At 47.5% G+C, this 21,155-nt stretch overlaps 2 protein-coding genes across 15 annotated transcripts; one reads left to right on the forward strand and one right to left on the reverse strand.

The window, feature by feature from the left end:
- Positions 1–40: 40 nt before the first annotated feature.
- Positions 41–4,422, reverse strand: ATRAID (all-trans retinoic acid induced differentiation factor). 3 transcript variants are annotated; one of them, XM_072938048.1, is made up of 8 exons: positions 4,227–4,340; positions 3,685–3,881; positions 3,437–3,558; positions 1,539–1,610; positions 1,258–1,329; positions 1,036–1,157; positions 648–745; positions 41–427 (listed from the first exon to the last, which is right to left on the reverse strand). In XM_072938048.1, the coding sequence occupies exons 3-8, from the start codon at positions 3,481–3,483 to the stop codon at positions 323–325; spliced, it is 516 nt and encodes a 171-aa protein (XP_072794149.1). In that variant the 5' UTR covers positions 3,484–3,558; positions 3,685–3,881; positions 4,227–4,340; the 3' UTR covers positions 41–322. The 3 variants fall into 3 exon arrangements, with proteins under 3 accessions (XP_072794149.1, XP_072794147.1, XP_072794148.1); XM_072938046.1 differs by lacking the exon at positions 3,685–3,881 and having other exon boundaries at positions 4,227–4,414; XM_072938047.1 differs by lacking the exons at positions 1,258–1,329; positions 3,685–3,881 and having other exon boundaries at positions 85–427; positions 4,227–4,422.
- On the forward strand, positions 3,879–15,588 carry SLC5A6 (solute carrier family 5 member 6). 12 transcript variants are annotated; one of them, XM_072938042.1, is made up of 19 exons: positions 4,484–4,663; positions 5,182–5,244; positions 7,392–7,543; positions 7,872–7,926; positions 8,130–8,675; positions 9,012–9,077; positions 9,391–9,442; positions 9,815–9,882; positions 10,305–10,459; positions 10,829–10,969; positions 11,150–11,279; positions 11,815–11,903; positions 12,322–12,434; positions 12,744–12,811; positions 13,161–13,247; positions 13,396–13,577; positions 13,786–13,889; positions 14,103–14,218; positions 14,657–15,588. In XM_072938042.1, exons 5-19 carry the CDS (start codon positions 8,283–8,285, stop codon positions 14,807–14,809), a joined length of 1,917 nt encoding a protein of 638 aa, XP_072794143.1. In that variant the 5' UTR covers positions 4,484–4,663; positions 5,182–5,244; positions 7,392–7,543; positions 7,872–7,926; positions 8,130–8,282; the 3' UTR covers positions 14,810–15,588. The 12 variants fall into 12 exon arrangements, with proteins under 12 accessions (XP_072794140.1, XP_072794143.1, XP_072794142.1 ...); XM_072938043.1 differs by lacking the exon at positions 4,484–4,663 and adding an exon at positions 4,760–4,774; XM_072938036.1 differs by lacking the exon at positions 4,484–4,663 and adding an exon at positions 4,835–4,990.
- The last annotated feature ends 5,567 nt before the right edge of the window (positions 15,589–21,155 follow it).

Below are 21,155 nucleotides of genomic sequence, written 5' to 3' on the forward strand. Positions count from 1 at the left end.
CTTCTCCCCACTCCAACCAAGAAACACACAAAGCCAAAGCCTGGGCGCCTTTCCTCCCGAAAAAAGGTGTTGGGGGAGAAAAAAGAAGAAAAAAAATGTTTATTATGGTCAACAGCACAAATGGGACCTGGTGACTGACTAGTCCACTCCAGGACTGGTGTGTCCACAACACCCCCGAGTTGTGCGAGTTTCCATCTTCCTTCCAAAGGTGGCTTCTGCCTTGTGAGGACCCGCCGACCAACGATGTCTAGAAAGCAAATCTCCCTGTCTGGGCTAAGATAGATGGGGATGATCTTTAGGTCAATAGTAAGACCTGTGTGGTTCATGAAGCCTTGGCTTTTCGTCGTTGGGTCCCCCAAAGCAGGATGGAGATGGATAATGTGGTGGATCCCAGAATACCAAAGAACACAAGCAGTGAGAACGAGCCCTGTGAATAACATACAAAAAAAATTCATACAGGGTCACACCAAGGGCTTACAACCTACCACGCAGTTCTTTCCTAGTATACCTGACCCCTACACCCAGGGCAATTCTAGTTTCCTTCTCTAGGTGATTTGCATCAGCTTCTGGTCTTATGGCTCTTCTTTCAGAGAGGTCCTTGTTCTATGCATTCCTCTTACCTCTAAATAGAAGGCCTCATTTCTCACCTGGCGCATACACTTGTAGCCATGGAAGCCATCAGCACAAATACATTGCATGAGACCTGGACCATCAGGTGCACAAGATCCATTCTCAGGACACATTTCTGGGAGCCAGAGAAAAACAGAGAACATCACTGGATCTCATTTAGGTATATTTCTCAAATACCTACTTCAACTTTGATTCTCTCAACTATTTCTAGGTCAAAGACAAAAGAAAACTACAAATAATCAGAACATCATCATCATAACAAAATATATTTTAAGACCTTTCTTTCCAAGGGGTTAAAGCTTCAGAAACTTGAACAAAAGGCAATTTTACTGTCTTTCTGAAGTAAGGTGCAAAATACAAGGAAGGAAGGGCAGTTTGCAGAAGAGTGGAGGTGAGACAACATACCTGGGTCCCCAGTGCTGTTGCAAAGGTTCCTTTGTCCTTGGCAGGTTTGGTTGTTTATATAAAAAGTGACATTATTCCAGGCATTAATACCTCCAGGACAGTTGACATCTTGTGGCAGTATCCTGAACACAACATAAACAGATGTAATAAGCAGCCTAAAGGTGCTGAGCTCACAGCACTGCCCCTCTTTGATTCTCTTCCCCACCCCATACTCTCACTCACAGAGTCTGGAGCTGAATAAAGCCATGGAAGGCATTGGCCAACTCATCCTTGAGGGGGTTTGCCTGCAGGTCTCTGCAAAGCACACACTGTTAGCACCATGCTCTAGAAAAACACCCTACTTCCATTCATATATCTTTCTGGATTGGTAATCCAGTTCTCATTCTGAGCTATCCAAGTGTAGACAATATTCAAACATCTTTTTAGGAGTCTGTCCTCAAAGACTTTCCCATCAACTCTTTGACATAGTCACCTTTTGAGAGGGAGAATAACTAATGACTTACATGATGACAGCAGTATGTGCCTGAGGAAAGTTTGGACCAGGGTCCTTCAGAGAACAGTTCTGGAGATCCAGCCTGAGGAAATAAAGTAATCAGCAAAACTAAGCTATGTCTCTCCCCTTCATCCACAGTAAGTTAATATAACTCCCTTTTCAGCTAATATCAACTGAACACAACTGTGTCAGGGCCACAAACTAGGTACTGTGATAGATGTTTTAATACTGCATTGACCAATTCAGTCACCACTAGCTACATGTAGCTATTTAACTTAATTTAAATTAGAAAATAAATTCAGTCCCTCATTTTCACTAGCCACATTTCAAGTTTCAGTAACCACTAATATTGGCCAGTGGCTACTGAACTGGAGAGTACAGATACAGAACATTTCCATCATGGCAGAAAGTTCCACTGGACAGTTCTGTCCTTACCCGTATGCCTATGCATTTTTTGAAAGAAATTGGTTTCTTGTCCAAATTAGCAAATCTTACATTGTAATATGATTCTCAGATCCACAAAATGCTTTCATATGGAAAGAAAATTCAAGTCACATAAATGAAAGTTTTCCCCAAGTGCATCTTCTACCACAGATTGGATGGATGTAAACTACTGGATATTAAGGACCATACTATTTGTTCCTTGATTCTACAAATACTTAGTGCCTGCTAACTGCAAAAATTGGGAGAATTAAAAATAACATTCAGTATCTTAGCTTTCAAGTGGCTTACGGTGTAGTAGGGGAACAAGACCATCATCAAAAATAAAAATAATATAAACATTAAATTACAATATGAAAGAAATCACAGGACAGTGTATAAATAAATTTGAGTGGTACAGACACTAAGGATTAAGGGAAGTAAAAAAATAAAAAGATATTCTTTTGGTATTTAGTATTAGGGAGCATTCACAGGAGAGGTTGGGATTAAAGGATGGATATGTCATAACTTGGTGGAGGAGGACAATTTTAGGTAGTGAGAGGCCTAACCTAAGAAACAAAGGTGGAATGCTTTTGGAAGTAGGTTGAGTCTGGCTGAAGCCAGACACTCATTGAGGGATTGAGGTGGACAAATATTTTGAAGTAATGTTGGAAAGATGGTTTGGGCCAGTCTGTGGTAGTTCCTGGTTTGAACTTTATCCTAAGGCAACAGACAGTTGTAAGTCTAACTTTAAAACCAAAGAGTAATAATGGAAAAAAAATTGGTTTTCATAAAGTTTAATATAAAGATGTATTTAGGTAGATTAAGAAAAGAGGAGAATGGAAGCAAGATATACAACATTTTGAGTCTGAAGTGAGGGCGCACTGAAAGAGGAAATGTCTAATAGGAATCAAGAGGTACCCACAAGTACCTGGAGCTTGGAGAGAGGTCAAAGGATACTAAAAGAGATCTAGTTTTGGGAGACACCTTTGTAATGGTTACAGCTGAAGCCATAGTAATAGGTGGCTTCTCAAGAGTATAAAGGGGAAAAAAAGCAGAGACTAACCTACGTAAGGGGACAAGAAGGGGAATTGCCTCAAAGACAAATATGAATTAATCAGAAAAGGAAGAAAACCATATTACATAGTGTCCTGGAAGCTAAGAGTCATTTCATGGAGACACACAGGAAATAATCCAAAGAGTTGATAATAAACAAAAGAAACAAGCTTTGAAAACAAAAAACAAAAACAAAACCGTAAAAGCCTTTAAAAAAAAATAGGCAAAAATTATGACTTTTATGCATTTCCAACCAGGAAGAATCACAGGGTTGTTTACTAGCTAAAAATGCTATAACAGATGTAAAGCCTGAGACTCATGGTTTAAATGCCTCCAAAACAGGCACCAAAATTTATCTCAGTCAGGCAAGGATCGAAGAATCTGGTTTGGGAGCTCTTTTCCAGTATGCAAGGGTGTCTTCTCTTCCCTCACCCCAAAATGATGCCCTTCTGATTCAGGCAGCAGCGGGCATGCAGCATTAGCTGTGGTGTCCGCTTACAATAAAGGGCCACTTCTGACAGATTTTGCACACTCCCTGGACACTGGGTGCATACCTGCAGAAAAGAGAAAACTATTAGGACTTCAGAAAGAAAAACCAAGAAAAAAACAAATGAGGATCAACTGCTACCTGTCAGTACACTCTCCAGAATTCCTCTAACACAAGAGAAGTGTCCTCCTACCTTTATGTCAGGTTTATTAGAAGACGCATTTCTTCCCCCTGGAGCCAGGCGCCAAAACAGCGCACCTGAGAAATACTGTACCAGACCTCACTCAGATAAGGACGTCATCTATGAGAATTACTATTCGAACATATTTATTATGACCTCTCCAATGACTTCTCAATCTGCCAGCCCCGATTTGGCAGGGTGTAAAAGAACTGCAAGTACACAAAGAACTCATTAAGCATTACAGAAAGTAGTCCTGCCACCACACGATATATGGCATTCGTCAGAATGGCCAGAGGACTCGTTTGTGGAAAGAACAACTTAAAGTTATTCAAAGATTAAGGAGTAAAAGGGTCAGATTTCAAAGTTCTGTGGACGTCAGCTGGGTGAAGGTGCTGGGAGACAGCAGCGTGAGTACTCGGGAGTGGGAGCCGGCTGGGATACCGCGGGCAAGGCCCCAGGGATGAAATCGGGGCTGCGGGCAGGCAGGGTAGAGGGGAGAGTCGAGGGCAGGCGAGCAATTCTGTTTCAACCCAACCTCTAATTTGCTTCAGTACCTCGGGTAGCGCCAAAGCCCTTTCCACGATAAGAACCAGGAGCAGGGCTGCAGCCCAGGGCACCAAGCTCAAGTCACTGCAGACCCTGCCAGGGGCCATTTTCCTTTCCCTTCGTCCTTCCCAGGAGATCGCGAGACTTGCGCGTGTGGCCCCGCCCCTACCCTGTAGCGCCCTCGCCCGGGCGGGGCCTAGTCCTCCAGCCCCGCTACTCCGCAAGGCCAGTGCTCCCGGAGCAGGCTGAGGGGCTTTGCGGCTTGCGGAGGTCAGCGCTCTTCTCCGAGCGCCCCAGTCCTCGTTCGGGGAGACTAACCAACCCCTTCTCCTTTTCCCCCTTAAGCGAAGGCCTCCCCGCTGCCGCTCTCTCGGCCCTGCGTTCCTCTCGCACGGACGTCGGGGTCGCGTCCCGCAACAGTTCGCGGACAATCCATCCGCCCTCAGTAAACATGGCGGCGGGGGCGGGCAGGGGGCGGGGCCCCACTGTCATTCGGCTTGGTGTGGCGGGGCTGGCTGTCCCGCGGCCGCCGGACCCACGTGCGGAGACCCGGCAGGTGGGCCGGACGGGGGCGGGCCTCGAGGGGGTGGGCCAGGGCACAGGCTCCAAGAGTGGCGTCAGGGAGGGACGGGGAGGAGCTGAGAAGGGATGGGCTCGGTGAGCCGGCCCCCAGCGTGGGGACCCGGGAAGGTCTGAGGCGCCAGCGGCGAAGCAGTAGTGGTCTCGCCACCTCGCATGTGGAGGGAAGGAGAGAAGCCAGGAAACAAAGAGGGTAATACCGGGTGATGGAGGAGCGACGGACCAAGGGCAAACCCCGGCGGGAGGAGACGAGCCTGGGGACTCCCAGATACCCTGTCCCCTTTACCCCAGTCCTGAGACCACGCGGCGTCCGGAGCCCTAGCCCACGTGGAGGTAGGGACGGGATAGACGCTTCCCTAACTCCTCATCTTCTTGCCTTCCTAGAAAAAGGGAGCGATGCTGATCTCGGGAAGACGGGACCTTCTTAGCCTTGGCTGAGCCACAGCGGTAAGGGGAAGACCAGGGCTGCCCTGGGTGACCCAGGGCCCTGATGGAATGGCGCAAAGTGAGACCTACGCCGGGAGGGGCTGAGGTTGGCTTCGGTTAGAGCCAGCAAAAGCTCATGAAAGCTAACCAAAGCTCATTTTTAGTAGCCTGGCTTCCCTTCCACCTACCCCCAGGTGTCTGGAATCTCCTCAAATGATTTACTTTCAGAGGGCTGGCCCATTTTCTAAGGCATTAGTAGTTATTAGTATTTTAATGAGGGTTCCTAAAGCCTTTCAAGACCCTGAGGAATTCTAGGCACAAGGACAGATTTTGAAGGAATCTTTTTGGGAAGGTTGGTCCTGCGGTGGCGCTTTTGCCTTTTGTAGGAGTCAGAGCAATCCAGTTGTAACCAAAGTGAGGATAGGGTTAGAGTGGTGAAGAGTGATTTTCTTTCTTGAATGTATATATGTTAGACTTTTTAAAAAGGGTCCCACAGCCCACTATTTGTGCCCTGTGTGTTACAGTTATAGTGAAACAACTCAGCTCTTACTTTTGGCCCCCTCAGAGAGATGCAAGTCCATGGGGTTTAGATTAGTGTAGAGTTTTTAGAAAGCCACTATCCTGTCTTAGAATCATGTTTAATGAAGGCTTTGCTACTGGGTCAAGTTTTTGCTGTCTTTTCTGGCTCTTTCTTTCTTGAGCCATCCAGGGGGGTTCTTTGCATTTCATGCAAATAGAATTCTCAGGAAGCCCTGCCAGTTTACCCTAGGAGTAGAGGGTCTCCATTTCTGTACACGTGTTTTCCATTCTGTACTGGGACCATTCCTCCTTTCTCTAACTGCCTTCCTATCCATATCATTAGCCCTTGACCTCTACACATTGTTATTTGTACATGGCAGACATCTTCTCACCTCTTAATCTCCAGTAATTCCCGTCATCTCTGCCCTAACAGTAAAAACTTGCTAAAGAGAAGTGAGAAAACTCCAGATGTTGCAATGTACAAAGGCCCAGGGCATCTTTCACTTAGACTAGACTAGCCTGCCAGAAACGTTGTTCTGGAGAGTAACATTTGTGACTCAGTAGAACATGTGATCCAAGAGCTGCCAACTCTAATTTCCTCTCTTCACTGGCCCCAAGAGGTTCAGAAATCAGGTTTGGTCTGTGTGAGGCCATATCTTACCAGCCAGGCAACATTTGTCCAAGAGCACAGTGTAGGAGAGCTGGAAGACAGCTAGGCTGATCTTTCTCCTAGTAGGCAAGAAGAGAAAATGTAGTTTATGTTAATCTGTCTCTAGATTTGTTGAAATCTAAACTTTGTTCCATGAATGACTGACCACAGTTAACACTCTGCTCCTGCACTGGTTCTGGGAGGAAGGGGCCATGTGAATCACCACACCGTTTTTTCTCCCTTGTTTTGTATCGCGCTGTGTAACAGTTGAAAACTAGAGAGTGTTCATGTAAAGTGCACAACCTGAGACATAGTGTTTTGAAAGTGAGAGCTATGGTTATTTTTTCAATATTTATTATTACTAGTGCTTATAAAGCATGTAGTGCACTGCTGGATTAGGTAGCAGGTGTTCAAAAAATGTTAACTCATCATGTTAGGCTATTTAAATACATGGGCCTCAGTGTCTGTCGATAAATGAGGGAGTTGTAATAGTGATCTCTTAAGATTTCTTTCAGTTTTGAGATTCTGGTCCTTGTTCTGAGGATAATAGTATATTCTTTGAGGATTGGTACTCAGAAAGGCAACTTCCCAATCTTCTCCCAGCTCCTCCTTTGCAATTCCCCCTAGCACACAGTGCCAAGTGTAACTTGCAGTGAAAGCCTAATCCACCCAGGAATGCTGTTGAGTGTGAGCTCCCTGCTCCCCATTCTGGAGCCTCTGGGGCTGAGCTGGAGTTTGGGGGCCCTAGGGTGATAGGGCCATTTGGACCACAGTGATTGGTTCCCTGAAGGGGCCAGAACAAATAGCTTCTGAGCTTCACTCCACCCCCAGCTCCTCATCTCACCTCAGCCACTTATAGAGCAGACCCTCAGCCTCTGCCCGGCTCCAGACACACAGCTTCTTCAGGCAGCTCTGCCTACGAACAGAGATTGCCTCTTAAGGTAGGTGTCTGCCCCAGTGGGATAAGACCACTTTCCCGGACTGTTTCTTTTGCCCCCAGTTCCCTGCCTGGTTTGCTTCTCTCCAGAGTGCCCCTACAATTGTAACTCTGAACCCCTGGCTCCAGCACGTTGCCCTCTCATGTTTGAATCCCACCACTCTTCCCGGATCTGCTGTCGACTGGGGTGTTGAAGGTAGAGGAGCTGAGAGGAGGTTAGCAGGGCTTATTTAGTGATGTTGGGGAGAACAGAGTGGTTGGACTGGGGATGCCTGGAATGGAATTTGGGGCTGCCGTGGAAGTGATCTCCCTGGTAATTGGTGCTGAGAATGGGTGCTGTTAGGAAGGTGACCCAGGGGATCATAGGAGGCGGGGGCTGAGGCCAGGCTGTCGTTAGTCTCTGCTTCTTCTTCTCTGCTGGGTTGTGGCGCCAGGCTAGGTTCTGCTGGCTGAATGCATTGTAGTGACTGGGTCTGTGCCTGCAAGTGGGGGCAGGGAATTCTGAGAAGAAATGTGGACTAGAGTTGATTTTTCTTTCGCTAGTAGGGTGGAGACCTAAGGAGGTTCTTATGTTTCACAGCTGTGTACACCCAAAAAGGTATTGGCCAGTTAGTTGTCTCCTAGCTGTCTCACTCTTCTGCTTCCTCCCTCCCCTCTCTACCTTACCAAACCCATATCAGTACCTCCAGATTTTCAAGGGCTGCCACCAACCTGGCTGGTCTAAGTCTAATGGGTGTGGGGTGCACAGGCCCAAGGGTGAGCGGCCAGAATAGGCCTGACTAAGAGCTAATTTCTTTGCAGCTGACCCCGGACAGTGTCACTTGGTGTTAGAAGAGGATTGTGAGACTGTGGCTGGGAGTCAGGTTGTAGCCACTTGCCTGCCACCGCCCTGCCAAGTGGCAGCCCAGAGCCCAGGAGCAGCAAGTGACTGCAGGTCACAGACACAGAGAGGATATGAGTGTGGGGGTGACCACCTCCACTCCCCTCTCCCCAACCTCAGACACAAACGTGATCACATCCACCTTCTCCGTGGTGGACTATGTGGTCTTTGTCTTGCTGCTGGTTCTCTCCCTTGCCATTGGGCTGTATCATGCCTATCGTGGCTGGGGCCGGCATTCCATCGGCCAGCTCCTAATGGCAGACCGCAAGATGGGCTGCCTTCCTGTGGCGCTGTCCTTGCTGGCCACCTTCCAGTCAGCCGTGGCCATCCTGGGTGTGCCATCCGAGATCTACCGATTCGGGACCCAGTATTGGTTCCTGGGCTGCTCCTATTTCCTGGGACTGCTGATCCCTGCACACGTCTTCATCCCTGTCTTCTACCGACTGCATCTCACCAGTGCCTATGAGGTGAGCAGGGAGGAAGGAAGGAGCACATAGGATGCCCAGGGTCAGAGATGGAGAGGAGGAACAGGGGACATATGAGAGGTCTGGGCCCCCAGATCTCTGCCTAATGACAGTGACAGGGAACACATCATGTGTTTACAAGTTGTTTCTGATCAAGGTCAGGCTGAGGTGGGAGTAGGGAGAGAAGAAGGGTGCTGTGCTGAGTGGGGCCCAGAGTGGATATGAGCTGGATAGTCCCTCTGCTCCGGGGCCTCTCGACGGAAGTTGTGTGTGAATTGTCGGGGGTGGAGTGGGCAGGAATACTTTTTTTTTTTAATGTATATATCTACTCCTACCTAGTACCTGGAGCTCCGATTCAATACAGCTGTGCGGGTTTGTGGGACCGTGACCTTCATCTTTCAGATGGTAAGTGGAATGAGGATAGAAATTGAGCCTGAGGCATAGTAGGGGGACTGAACTTGGGCTAGCTGAGGCAGTTGGAGCCTTCCCTGCTCTCAGACTGGCAAGACTGAAATCCCTGCCAGGGGTTCAGTGTCACTGAAGCCCCCCAGAGGCATCCTGTTTCCCATTTCTTCCATTTCCAGCACAGCTACTATGGTGGCAGCAAGCCAAAGTTAGAAGAGGGGAAAGAGAAGTGAGGCCAGGTGAAGGGAGGCCACTGGGTCCATTGTCCCTCCCACTCTGCCCACCCTCACATTCTCTTTTCTGTACCCAACAGGTGATCTACATGGGTGTCGTCCTCTATGCACCATCACTGGCCCTCAATGCAGGTAAGGAATCACAGCCCCGCGCTCCTAGCCATAGCAGGCTGGGGAAAAGCCTTTTGGAAGGGCAAGTAGAGGAACAGAATCTAACCTTGGCCAGGGAGTTACTTCAGCCTGGGCCCTTGGCTGGTTACCACTAGAGGAGGAGGCAGGCTTGGTTCACCTTGCTTGAAAGCTAATCAAACATTACCAGGCTCCATCTGAATTGGTTAATCAACACCTTTTGGTGGGGCTTTGCAAACATTTTTTTCCATTGTGGTAAATGATTCATTTCATCTTTAATGACCAAATGCTTCATGTCTTATCACGGCTTTCCTGGCCTCTCTGCTGGGGAACCCTCCTTCAGAGGCTGGAATGTGACTTTTATCTGTTTTGCAGTGACCGGCTTTGATCTCTGGTTATCGGTGCTAACCCTAGGCATTGTCTGTACCATCTACACTGCTCTGGTGAGTGCAGGTAGGCTTAGGGGAGGGAGGAGAAGAGATGAAATCAGGAGAGATGGGAGGAAAAGGAAGAGAGGGATGAGATAAGTAGGTGGGTGCTAGATGAGATAAGAATATAGGTGAGGAGCTGGCATGAAATTCTATGATAGAATGAAATGGGATGTAGGAAATGGGATGGGATTATGGTGGGGCAGCCAGCAGGTGGTCCTTTGCACGGGCTGCCTCATTGGCCTGGTCATGTTTGCCTGCTGTCAGGAGTATCCCATATGTCCCACCATAATGGGACAGGAAAGGAAGGGAAGGGAAGGGGTGGGAATGATGTCAGCAGGGTCTCACCAACTATACACAGCTGGCGGCAGTATAGTGCCCTTGTTGGTGGTCTGGTTTCATAGACATCTGTGGCAGGCATGCTGTCTTTCCTGCAGGGTGGACTGAAGGCAGTCATCTGGACAGATGTGTTCCAGACACTGGTCATGTTCCTAGGGCAGCTGGTGGTTATCATTGTGGGGTCGGCCAAGGTGGGCGGCTTGGGGCATGTGTGGGATGTGGCTTCCCAGCACGGCCTCATCTCTGGAATCGAGTAAGTACACCCCTTCCCCTGGCCAGGGTCTGTAGTGCTAGGAGCTGAGCCCATCCTAGAGCCTGTGCCCAGGGCTGTAGTAAGCAGAGGGTACATTGTGGAAGCCTGGGTGCAGCACTGAGAACAGTGGGAAGCTGGCACTGCAGAGGTGATGGTTGAGTGTCAGGTCGGTTTTAGTTCCTGGAATGGAAGAGAAATGGAAACCCCCCTCTAACTTGCTTCCCTGTCTCCAGTCCATTCAGTTCTTGCCTTGAGTAGCTCCTCAGCCCTCACAGTGTCTCTGCTCTGCCCTGCCTCCTGCCTCTGGTTGTAGGGGGCGAGGAAGGCTGAGTTTCTAGGACAACACTGACACATTGGCATTTATGGCAGGCTGGATCCGGACCCTTTTGTGAGGCACACTTTCTGGACGTTGGCCTTCGGGGGTGTCTTCATGATGCTCTCCTTGTATGGAGTGAACCAGGCTCAGGTTCAGCGCTACCTCAGTTCCCGCACGGAGAAGGCTGCTGTGCTGTGAGTGCGGGGATGGGAAGATGGGGGCGCATGGGCTGGGGGAGAGGAGTGGGCCCTGGTTCCACAGAGGGCAGTTGGGGTGGGGGCAGGATGCCAGAGCATATGCACACCCATTGGGCAGGACGTGGGTCTGCTTTCTGGGGCTTAGGGACGTGCCCTCTTGGCCCTGGCCTCTTGCAGGTCCTGCTACGTGGTCTTCCCTTGCCAGCAGGTGGTCCTTTGCATGGGCTGCCTCATTGGCCTGGTCATGTTTGCCTACTATCAGGAATATCCCATGAGCACCCAGCAGTCTCAAGCAGCCCCTGACCAGGTGAGAAGGCCTCCCTCTCCCTGTCGTGGACCCCTGAAGAGGAGTGTCTGGGTCACTGCAGAAAGGACTCCCAGCCTAGGGGAAAAATGGATGTAAAGTCCTTCCTGCTCTGGGATTCTACAGTCCCAACATGTGAGGATCCCAGCCCCCACCTAATCACAGTGCCCACCCTGCTGGGGTGGGGATCTACCTTTAGACTCACCGCCCTGCACCACGTGCTCTGCGGGGAGCTGTCACGCTGGTCTTGTCTAACTCTCCCAACAGCCTCATTTTCCAGAGGAGAAGAGAGGCCGGACATGGCAGCTGGCATGCTCAAGTCATGCCACTCGCTGGGGCAGAGCTGGGGTGCGGGTTGCATCCTTCTCTCTCCAGAGCTCGCTTTCTCTCTACTTACTGTGGGGTCACCCTCAGCGCCTGGCCCCCTTCCTAACACCCCCAGTCTCTGTAGACTGGCTGGCACATGCAGGGAAGGGCGGCTCGCCCTGACGAAGGGCTCCTCTCTGACGAGAGCTGTGCCCTTCTACTCCGCCTGCAGTTCGTCTTGTACTTTGTGATGGATCTCCTGCGAGGCCTGCCTGGCCTGCCTGGGCTCTTTGTTGCCTGCCTCTTCAGTGGCTCCCTCAGGTATACTCTCTGACCTTTTCCGTCAGATTGGCAGTGCTAAACCCTACTTGGTCCAAGGTGATGGGTGGAGGAGAGGATCCCTCTGAGTTTCTTGTTGTGCCTGTTCATGTGTGGATGACAAGGGACAGCTCACCTGTGTGGGACAGAGTATATCCCTTCCCTGGCGATGCCCCTTTTTGGTGAAGAATTCTTTTTTTATGATACCAGGAATCGATCTAGTTGAACCATACCTGTACCCGACTCAGAAAAGGCCAGCTGTCCCTGCCTCCCAGGCCTCTTCCTTGGCTGCCAGCTGTCAGGATGGCATTTGGGCTGCACGTGTCCTCTCCTGCCTTGAGGGCACTCTTCCCTCAATGGGGTCCCTTGTTAGTTTTGCCCTTCTCAGCTCCCAGCCTCGTCTTTCTCTTCCTCCTTTCAGCACCATATCCTCTGCTTTTAATTCATTGGCAACTGTTACGCTGGAAGACCTGATTCGACCCTGGTTCCCTCATTTCTCTGAAGTCCGGGCCACCGTGCTTTCCAGAATCATCGGTGGGATTATGCTTCCTCATCACACCCTAAGCACTGTCGTCCATCTGCTTTGAAGCATCAGCTTTACTGGGCTCGGCACCTGCCCATGAAGCACGGACCCTGTTCACGTGTCAGGGAGCTTCCTGGGGAGGTCTCTGAGTCACACAGCAGTGAGGTCAGGGTGGGGGGACCTGGAGTGGGTCCTGAGGAATAGCCTTGTTTGCAGGGACACAGAGGTCCTAGTTTGGCTGGGGACAGAGCTTTGCTCTGTTTCCCCCTCTTTATCATGTTAACTCACATCTGCTTATTTCCTCCCTTCTTTTTCCCCAGCCTTTGGCTATGGGCTGCTTTGTCTGGGAATGGCCTATATTTCCTCCCAGATGGGACCTGTGCTGCAGGTAATGACTATGGAAAGAAGGAAGCAATTTTTAAGGGCAAACAGGAGCTGATTGAAACTGGAAGTTGAAGAAGACAGTATTTGTGAAAGCAATGACATAGGGAGCAGGTGTCAGACATTCCCCTTTGATGGGCTGCCTTTAGCTGTGAACAGACTCCCAAGTAGCCAAAAGCACCAGGGTCATTGTTGGCTTAGAGACATCCAAGGAGGAGTGTCAGGAGAATCCAAAGCCCCGTCCCTTAACCATTTCTGCCCTCTGACGAGGAGGGCTCTGAGAGAGTGGCGGTGGTGAGGCTGGGGGTCTCTGAGCCTGTCTGTTCTTTTCTTTTTCTCTACCCTGTCCTCTGCAGGCAGCACTCAGCATCTTTGGCATGGTTGGGGGCCCGCTGCTCGGACTCTTCTGCCTTGGGATGTTCTTTCCTTGTGCCAACCCTCCTGTGAGTGAGTCATCTGGCTCCATGGTCAGGTGCAGAGGTGGACCTGGGGAATGGCTTGGCAGGGCTCTCACAGTGGATGCTGGGAACTGGCGTGAAGATGTAGAGGGACTGGCATCGGGACAGGAGAGTGTGCCATGTCTCTGGGCAGGGTGCCATCATAGGCCTGTTGGCTGGACTCATCATGGCCTTCTGGATCGGCATTGGGAGCATAGTGACCAGCATGAACTCTGGCACAGCACCATCTCCCCTTAATGGGTCCAGCTTCTCCCTGCCTAGCAACCTGACCACTGTCACCTTGGCCACAGTGATGCCCTCGACCACCCTCTCCAAGTGAGTCACTCTTTTTCTCCTTGGGGATAATAGCTCATTTTTGAGAGGTTTTCCAGGGTCTTGCTAAGGGGTGGGCCGCCAGAGTCCCAGGGAAGTGTTGGGTGTTGGATCCCAAGACCCTGGGACAGTGTGGGGTTGGGGGAGGCAGGTGCCTGAGGAGCGCCCTGTCAGTGAATTGCTAATTGCCCTCACCCTCTGCTCTCCCCAGGCCCACAGGGCTGCAGCGGCTCTACTCCCTGTCGTATTTATGGTACAGCGCTCACAACTCCACCACGGTCATTGTGGTGGGCCTGGCTGTCAGTCTGCTCACTGGTGAGGGGGTGTGGGATAGGGACACAGAGGAAAAAGGACTGGCTGAGGGAGGGCGCTCAGGGAATCCTGGGCTCCTGGGCGTCTGGAACAGTCAGACTTCTTGGCTGAGCTCTAGGAGGTGGATGGGGGTGGGGGTTCAGAGCACCGAGACCAAACGGCTGCAGGGTGGGCACTGGTTGCACAGTTGGAGCCTCAGGGGTGCTTTGTCTTCAGGGGGAATGCGGGGCCGGACCCTGAACCCTCAGACCATTTACCCAGTGTTGCCAAGACTCCTTGCCCTCCTGCCCCTGTCCTGTCAGAAGCGATTGCACTGCAAAACCCGCAGCCAGGTAGGACCTCTGTCGTCCAGATGGCCCCTCCCTTCCCTCTCAGACTCCTGCTGGGCCTTTTGAGGGGAGGGATTCCCTCCCCTCCCTTTTCTGTCTCCTCCCCAGCCCCCTTTCTCTGATGACTGGCCTGAGCCTGGGCCATCCCGCAGCAGCTGCCCCGGCTCCTTCCCACAGGGGAGCAGGGGCTTGGTGGGCAGGAGGGTCTTGGCCCCAAGAGGCGGGGGGGGGGGGGCGGCCAGAGCTGCTGGCCTTTCCTCTCCCTGCCCGCCCCTGTGCTCACCTCCTGGTTTGCAGGATTGCTTCTCACTTCCTCCCCACTGCCCCTTGCTGGTCTCCTTTCTGTCAGGACAAAGCAGGGTCGCCTTTCCTGCATGAACTCCCGCACCATCCCTTTGTCTCATGTTCACCCCACTGCTCCCTTTGCTCTGTGTTCCCCAGGACCTGTCTGTGGACACCACTGCGTTTCCGGAGAAGATGAGTAACGGGGTGCTAAGGGGCAGCAGGGACAAGGAGGCCATGGCAGTGGCTGAGGAAGGCTCAGCCCACCAGGGTATCAGCCCCACCTTCATCCTCCAGGAGACCTCACTGTGATCGGAACTCGGGATCCAGCCCCAGAGGCCACCTTGTGGTACAGGGATGAGTTCCCTGACGAGGACTGGATGACCTAGCCCACACCAAAGCACCTTGTTCTTAGGGGGTCTGTGCTGCAGTAGAAGCTGTCATGTCACAGGAGGCTTGAGTAGGACAGGGTTTCTCCTTTCTAGAGAACGAGGCTTGCAGGGAGCAAGATTTTGCCAGAAAAGAAGCTAGTGGCAAATCCTCTGGGAAAAGGATAATGGCTTCTGATTCAGCATCACCAAGCTCCTTTGAAGTGTATAGAAACAGCAGTGCTGGGCCCACTCTGGCAAGACTGACCATCTCCCCATAAAATTCAGAGCTGCCTTGGCCAGCTGTTGCTTCCCTTGCTGTCTCATTGAAACACAGATGCTGTCAGCCACAAAGGGCCCCTGTGACACTACATTCAGGTAGTCTGTGATACCCAGGCCCCTCTCAATCTTATCTGTCTACCTCCATTCTTGAAAGGGAGGTTTTAGTGTCCCTGAGAGGCCTCTCAGAATAGACCGCTACATTCATCTCCTTCGCGTAGAATAGGCGCTGCCCTCGCCCTCCACCTCTGTAATAGGCACTTGGGGACGGGGCAGATATTGATCCAAGAAGCCAGGGCATGACCAAGTCCACTGTGGAGTATGCTGTCTGTCTGACTCCTGAGCCACATCACCCTAAGTGTCGTCATTCAAGCTTCTGTTTGCTTTTGAATTTCTTCCCCACATCTTTGTTCCTAGGGAATAAAAACCGTCATTGGGCTAGAATCTGGGCTCCTGTACTGTTTGCAGCTGCTCTTGTCCACCTGAGCCCCATCCCTGGCAAGGATAAAGAGCCCCTCTTCCCGTGCACAGGTCTTTCTCTGCTGAGGAGAGAGGGGCACGGGGGACCAGCGATGGCTTGGGGAGGTTTCCAGTGTCTGTGGCCAGGGTGTCTGCAGGGAGTAGCATCATGATTTGAAGGCGGAAGATGCACCGTTTCCCTCTGCCACTTCTCTTCCCCTGTGGCTCAGTCTATTCCCTGGCTCGCCCACTTTGTCCTCCACCAGAACAATCACTGCTGCTCTGAGATTTTTCACCTTGGAGGCAGGAGGAACAATGCTACTATTTGGCTTTAAAAATAGAACATTCGAGGTGGACTTTTATGGTCTTATGAAGAACACTGTGCTCATGGCCACCCACACCTGGTCTCTACCTCTGCCTGGCCCCATCCAGCTGCCCGGAACCAGCTCTGCATGAGCTCTCCAGGCCCCTCAGCAGACTTAGTACCGGAAAATGCCAGGTTGACTCTGCTCTGAGGTCTGCCCTCCTCTTGACAGCCCCCCACCTAGGGGCTGAGGGCCACTGGTCCTGGCTAGCTGTCCTACCCACCAATCTGCCAGAGTTCTAAACCTAACGGCTCTCATTTGTTCATTCTTTAATATATTTATCCATCACCCATTTCATGCAAGGACCTTACCTTGGCTGCCATTTTACAGGTAAGGAAATGATTGTGCCACCATTGGTATTTCAAAGTTGCCAAATTTAGTCTCAAATTCCTGCACTTTAGCTATCTTTGCATAAGAAAAGAGGGGGAGCCCTATAGGACTCAAAACTTTCAAGAATTATGGTATTTAAGGGGAATGGTGAAAAGATTCATTTCCATATGAAGAATTGAAACTCTTAACTAAATAAAGATATTCCTTCTTTTCTAATGCAGTATTTTATCTTCACATAGCATTTTTAAAGTGCCATTTAATGATTATGAGCGTGGATTCTAGTGGACAGACCTGGGTTCAAATACTGGTTCATTTATCTAGCCTTAAGCTTCCGTTTCTTCATCTATTAAGTGTGAATTTCACAGGGTTAAGGATTCAAAATTATATTGTGTATAAAGGACTTACACATTCCTTAAATTCAATTATTGTCATGATAATTATTGGAGTTTTCAAAGCACTTTTCATGTACTACCTGATTTTATACCTTGGGAGAGAAGTACACCCTATATCATTTGTATTTTTGACGTGTAAGGTAACTGGATTGCTCACCTTGTGCTAAGGTGGCTACAGTTTTACTCATCACTGTTTTTGTACCATCAGTGCAAATGTCCACAGAGTGTAAAGGACATGTTACATCTTAGTACTATCATGAAAGAAATAGTTTTAACTTTAGTGACTCCTTGATAAGATCCCTGGGACTTCTAGGGGTTCATGGACCACACTTTGAGGATTGTTGCTCTAAACCAGGAGAAGGTACAAGAACTTTCATAGCAACTTAATAACCCTAAACTGGAGACAATCCAAAAGTCTGTAATAGCTAGTGTTACATTCTTAAAGGAATGTTAACGCAGTAATGAAAAAAATTAACCACAGCCATACTCATAAACAGGCTAGTGTTGATTTTTAAAAAAAGCAAGTCATTGAGGAGGGGAGGATGTAGCTCAGCAGTAGAGCGCATGCTTAGCATGCACGTGGTCCTGCGTTCAATCCTCAGCACCTCCATAAAATAAAACAAATAAATAAATTCAATTATTTAAAAAAAAAGTCATCGAACACTGTGATTCCATTTGTCAAAGTTCATAGCAGAAAAAAAGTTAAGCTGTATTTATGGACCCATATGAAGGTAGTAAAACCATAAAGAAAAGCAAAAAGGAACATGGTTACCTCAAGGGAAAAGGGTGGATGATGTGATTTCGGTGGAGCTTTGAAGGTACAGTGTTCTAGCTCCTTACTGGGTAGGAATATCATAAAAATTCACGTTAAGCATTACAAATGTATCTCATATGCTCTAGGTATATTTCTCAGTAATTAAAAACAATATATGATAGTCATCGACATAGCTTTCATTTCCAATATATTCGTAAGAAGAAACATGTAATATTACTATGCCACCCTTTGTAGTGAAAATGATGAGGAAAAGCCTACATTAATGGTTCTTTGAATATGCACAAACTATCTGTGGAAGGGTATCGAAGAAACAAAAATGTATGCCTGTGAGTAGGGGTGGGATGATAAGGAGATGGGGCTGAAAGGGGAGCCTTTTCTCTCATCTTTCTGCATCTTTTTATACACTGTGTTTTTGACTTGATTTTATACATATTGAACAATTCATGAATTACCAATACTAAAATATTTTAAAAGCCCTGTCCATCTGGAAGCTTAAAATATACTTTTAAGTAACACCTGAATTAAAGACAAATTGTATTAGAAATTATAAACCATTTAGAAACCTCCTGCAACTCGAGCATTACATAGCAAAAACTGTGTCTTTAAGCAATCTTTTAAATGCTGAACAATCTGATGGGCAAAACCCATCTCATTTAATATGCTTTTATTAACTACTATTGAGTTTGAGCACCTTTCCTCTTTTCTCTTTCTTTTCTTTGCTTCCTCCTCCTCCCTCTTCTCCTTTCCTTCCTCCTCCTCTTTCTTTTTTTCTGATTTGCATTTTTCTATGAATTTCCTAGTCATATCCTCTGTCGATTTAAATTGTTGTCAGAATTCTGGATATTCATTCAATGCAACAATTTTTTTTTCTCCTACACTCTGTCTTTTCTTTCGACTTTTATTATAGTATTTCTTTTAACAGAAGTTTTAAATTTTATAAGCACAAATCTGTTTTTTTAATGGCTTCTGGGTTTTGTACCTTATTTAGGAAGGCTTTCTCCACCCCAATATTATTAAAAATATAGTTTTAAATCCTTTAAAATATTTTAACTTTTTTCCCCTGTTTTCCTTTTTGTACCATCTGTGTTCAATGTGATGGGCCAGGAGGGTCAAACTAAAATTATTTTTTCTTCAGTGGATAGCCAATTATCTCACATAATTTATTGAAAAAGCCACCCTTCCTTCATAGATTTTTAAATGTCACCTCTATTATAAGCTTCATGTGGATCTGTTTCTGTGTTTTATTCCACAGATCCATTTGTCTATTTCTGTCTCTTTAGTTTTACATTGCTAAATCTATTTGTAAAATTTTAACATAGCTTTATGTATTTTTATATTTACATTTTTGATATTGTAGGGCAAATTCCCATGCAATATTTTTTATTCGGATTTTTTTGACTGCTATTGAATATTTTCTTTTAGAAGAGAATCAGAATTCTTAAATTCCAATTTAAAAGTCCCGTTAAGATTTGGTTGGGATCGCATTAAATTTATAGATTAATTTGATTGTTCTGGATAATAATAGCATAGAAACAGCTTTTCCTGGGTGATGTGAGTACCAGATGCAGAGCCTCCTTTGTGAATTTTTGTATTTGATTCTGACAGGTAATTCCAAGGAGTCATCACTCTGAATTGTCCACAAGGGGCCCTCAATATCCAAAGTATGAATGGTGCTTATAGTGTGCTCTGCTCTGTCTTTGGATAGGCACTGTAACTTCAAAGTAGTAAGCAGGGTTAGATGCAAAAGGCTCACTTAATTTGCAATATTTCCATGCAGAATTGCAGTCACAACCCTAACTAGTCTCGACTTGACCACCTCAGCAACTGAGAAATACTCTCCACTTATTACTGCAAACAGGCCAGTGGCCAAAACCCATTAAAATGCCAGAGCCAATAGACTACTCTCTAAAGCAATCACATGCACATGGCTCCCACTGGTTGTATTGTACGCTTGCCAAGAATCAGCTGTTTTTTTCTCAAACCTGTATTTGCTGGTTGTACTTGACATTGTAATTACATACAATCACCTTGTTGTCAAATGGGAGTAGAAGTCCAGGTTCTCCACAGAGCCCCTGTTGACACCCTGGGAAGGGCGGGCTCCTCACTAGGCCTCTGCTGGCACACCCTGGCTGGGAGGGGGAGAGGTGCTCCCATCCGGTCTCCAGGGAGTGGGGGTGGGGCTCTACTTTCTGACTTTAAGGATTTGCCTCTTCTAAACACTTCAAATAAATGAACCATACAATATGTGGCCCTTTGTAACTGTAACTTCTTTCACCCAGCATAATGTTTTCAAGATTTATCCACGTTGTAACACCTATCAGTACTTCATTCCTGAGAGTTCCTATTTCTCCATATCTTTGCCAATTCTTATTATTGTTCATCTTTTTTATCCTAGAGTATAAAGTGGTCTTCATTATAGGTCTTTTTAATATTTTACTTTTTTTTCCAGAGCAGTTTCAGTTTTACCAAAAAATTGATTGGAAATTAGAGATTGCCCACGTATCCTGTTTTCCTGAGCACAAAATTTCCTCTACTGGTTACATCTTGCATTAGTGGTGTAAATACAAGTGATGAATAAAATTGGCACATTATTATTAACTAAAGTCCATTGTTTACGATACGGTTCACTCTTTGTACTGTACATTCTATGGGCTTTGGCAAATGTATAATGACCTGTTGTTACCATTACTGTATTGTACAGAATAGTTTTGCTGCCCTAAAGCTCCCCTGTGCTCCACCTAGTTATCCCTTCCTCTCCCAGAACCACTGGCAATCACTGATCTTTTTGCTGTTTCTGTAGTTATATCTTTTCTAGAGTGTCATATAGTTGGAATCACACAGTATGCTGCCTTTTCAGATTGGCCTCTTTCACTTAGCAGTATGCTTTGAAGGTTCCTTCATATCTTTTTGTGACTTGATGGTTCATTTATTTTTAATGCTGAATAGTATTCCATTGTCTAGATGTACCATACTTTACCTCTCCATCCACCATCTTGGTTGCTTCCAGGTTTTGGCAATTATGAATAAAGCTGCTAGAAACATCCATGTGCAGGTTTTTGTGTGAATACACGTTTTCAACCTATTTGGTTAAATACCAAGGAATGTAATTGCTGGATTGTATGGTATGAGTGTTTAATTTTGTAAGAAACTGCCAAACTGTCTTCCAGAGTAGCTGTACCACTTTACATTCCCACCAGCAATGAATGAGAGTTCCTGTTGCTCCCTATCTTCGGCAGAATTTGGTGTTATCAGTGTTTTGGGATTCTGGTCGTTCTAATGGGTGTGTAATGTTTTCATTTTCATTTCCTGATGACACGATGTGAAGCATCTTTTCATATGCATATTTGCCATTTTTGGTGAGGTGTTTGTTAAGGTCTTTGGCCCATTTTTCAATCAGGTTGTTTATTTTCTTATTGTTGAGTTTTAATAGTTCTTTGTACATTTTGCATAGCAGTCCTTCATCAAATGTGTCTTTTGCAATATTTTCTCTCAGACAATCCCATTTTTAGAATGTTATGCCACAGATTTACCCCCACACAAGCACAAAGATGAATATGAAAGATTGTCATTGAAGTTTTTTTTTTCCTAAAAAAATAACAAATTAGAAGGAAAACAACATATCTCAGACAGGGCTCTTGGTTGCAAGCAGAAGTGACTCTGATCAGCAGGTAGTCATTTATTGTAAAGATA

The sequence above is a fragment of the Vicugna pacos genome, chromosome 15 (genome assembly GCF_048564905.1).
Source record: "Vicugna pacos chromosome 15, VicPac4, whole genome shotgun sequence".
Taxonomy (NCBI): Eukaryota; Metazoa; Chordata; class Mammalia; order Artiodactyla; family Camelidae; genus Vicugna; species Vicugna pacos.

What these genes read in the sequence shown, in the direction of transcription:
- ATRAID (XM_072938046.1), bottom strand. Translation starts at nt 4,325, where the DNA reads ATGGCCCCTGGCAGGGTCTGCAGTGACTTGAGCTTGGTGCCCTGGGCT. An exon ending in GGGCTTTGGCGCTACCCGAG is followed by an intron (nt 3,559 to 4,226) that starts GTACTGAAGCAA and finishes TCTTTTCTGCAG; the next exon opens with GTATGCACCCAGTGTCCAGG. An exon ending in GCACATACTGCTGTCATCAT is followed by an intron (nt 1,330 to 1,538) that starts GTAAGTCATTAG and finishes TGTGCTTTGCAG; the next exon opens with AGACCTGCAGGCAAACCCCC.
- SLC5A6 (XM_072938039.1), top strand. Translation starts at nt 8,283, where the DNA reads ATGAGTGTGGGGGTGACCACCTCCACTCCCCTCTCCCCAACCTCAGAC. An exon ending in CGTGCTTTCCAGAATCATCG is followed by an intron (nt 12,435 to 12,743) that starts GTGGGATTATGC and finishes CTTTTTCCCCAG; the next exon opens with CCTTTGGCTATGGGCTGCTT. An exon ending in ACTGCAAAACCCGCAGCCAG is followed by an intron (nt 14,219 to 14,656) that starts GTAGGACCTCTG and finishes TGTGTTCCCCAG; the next exon opens with GACCTGTCTGTGGACACCAC.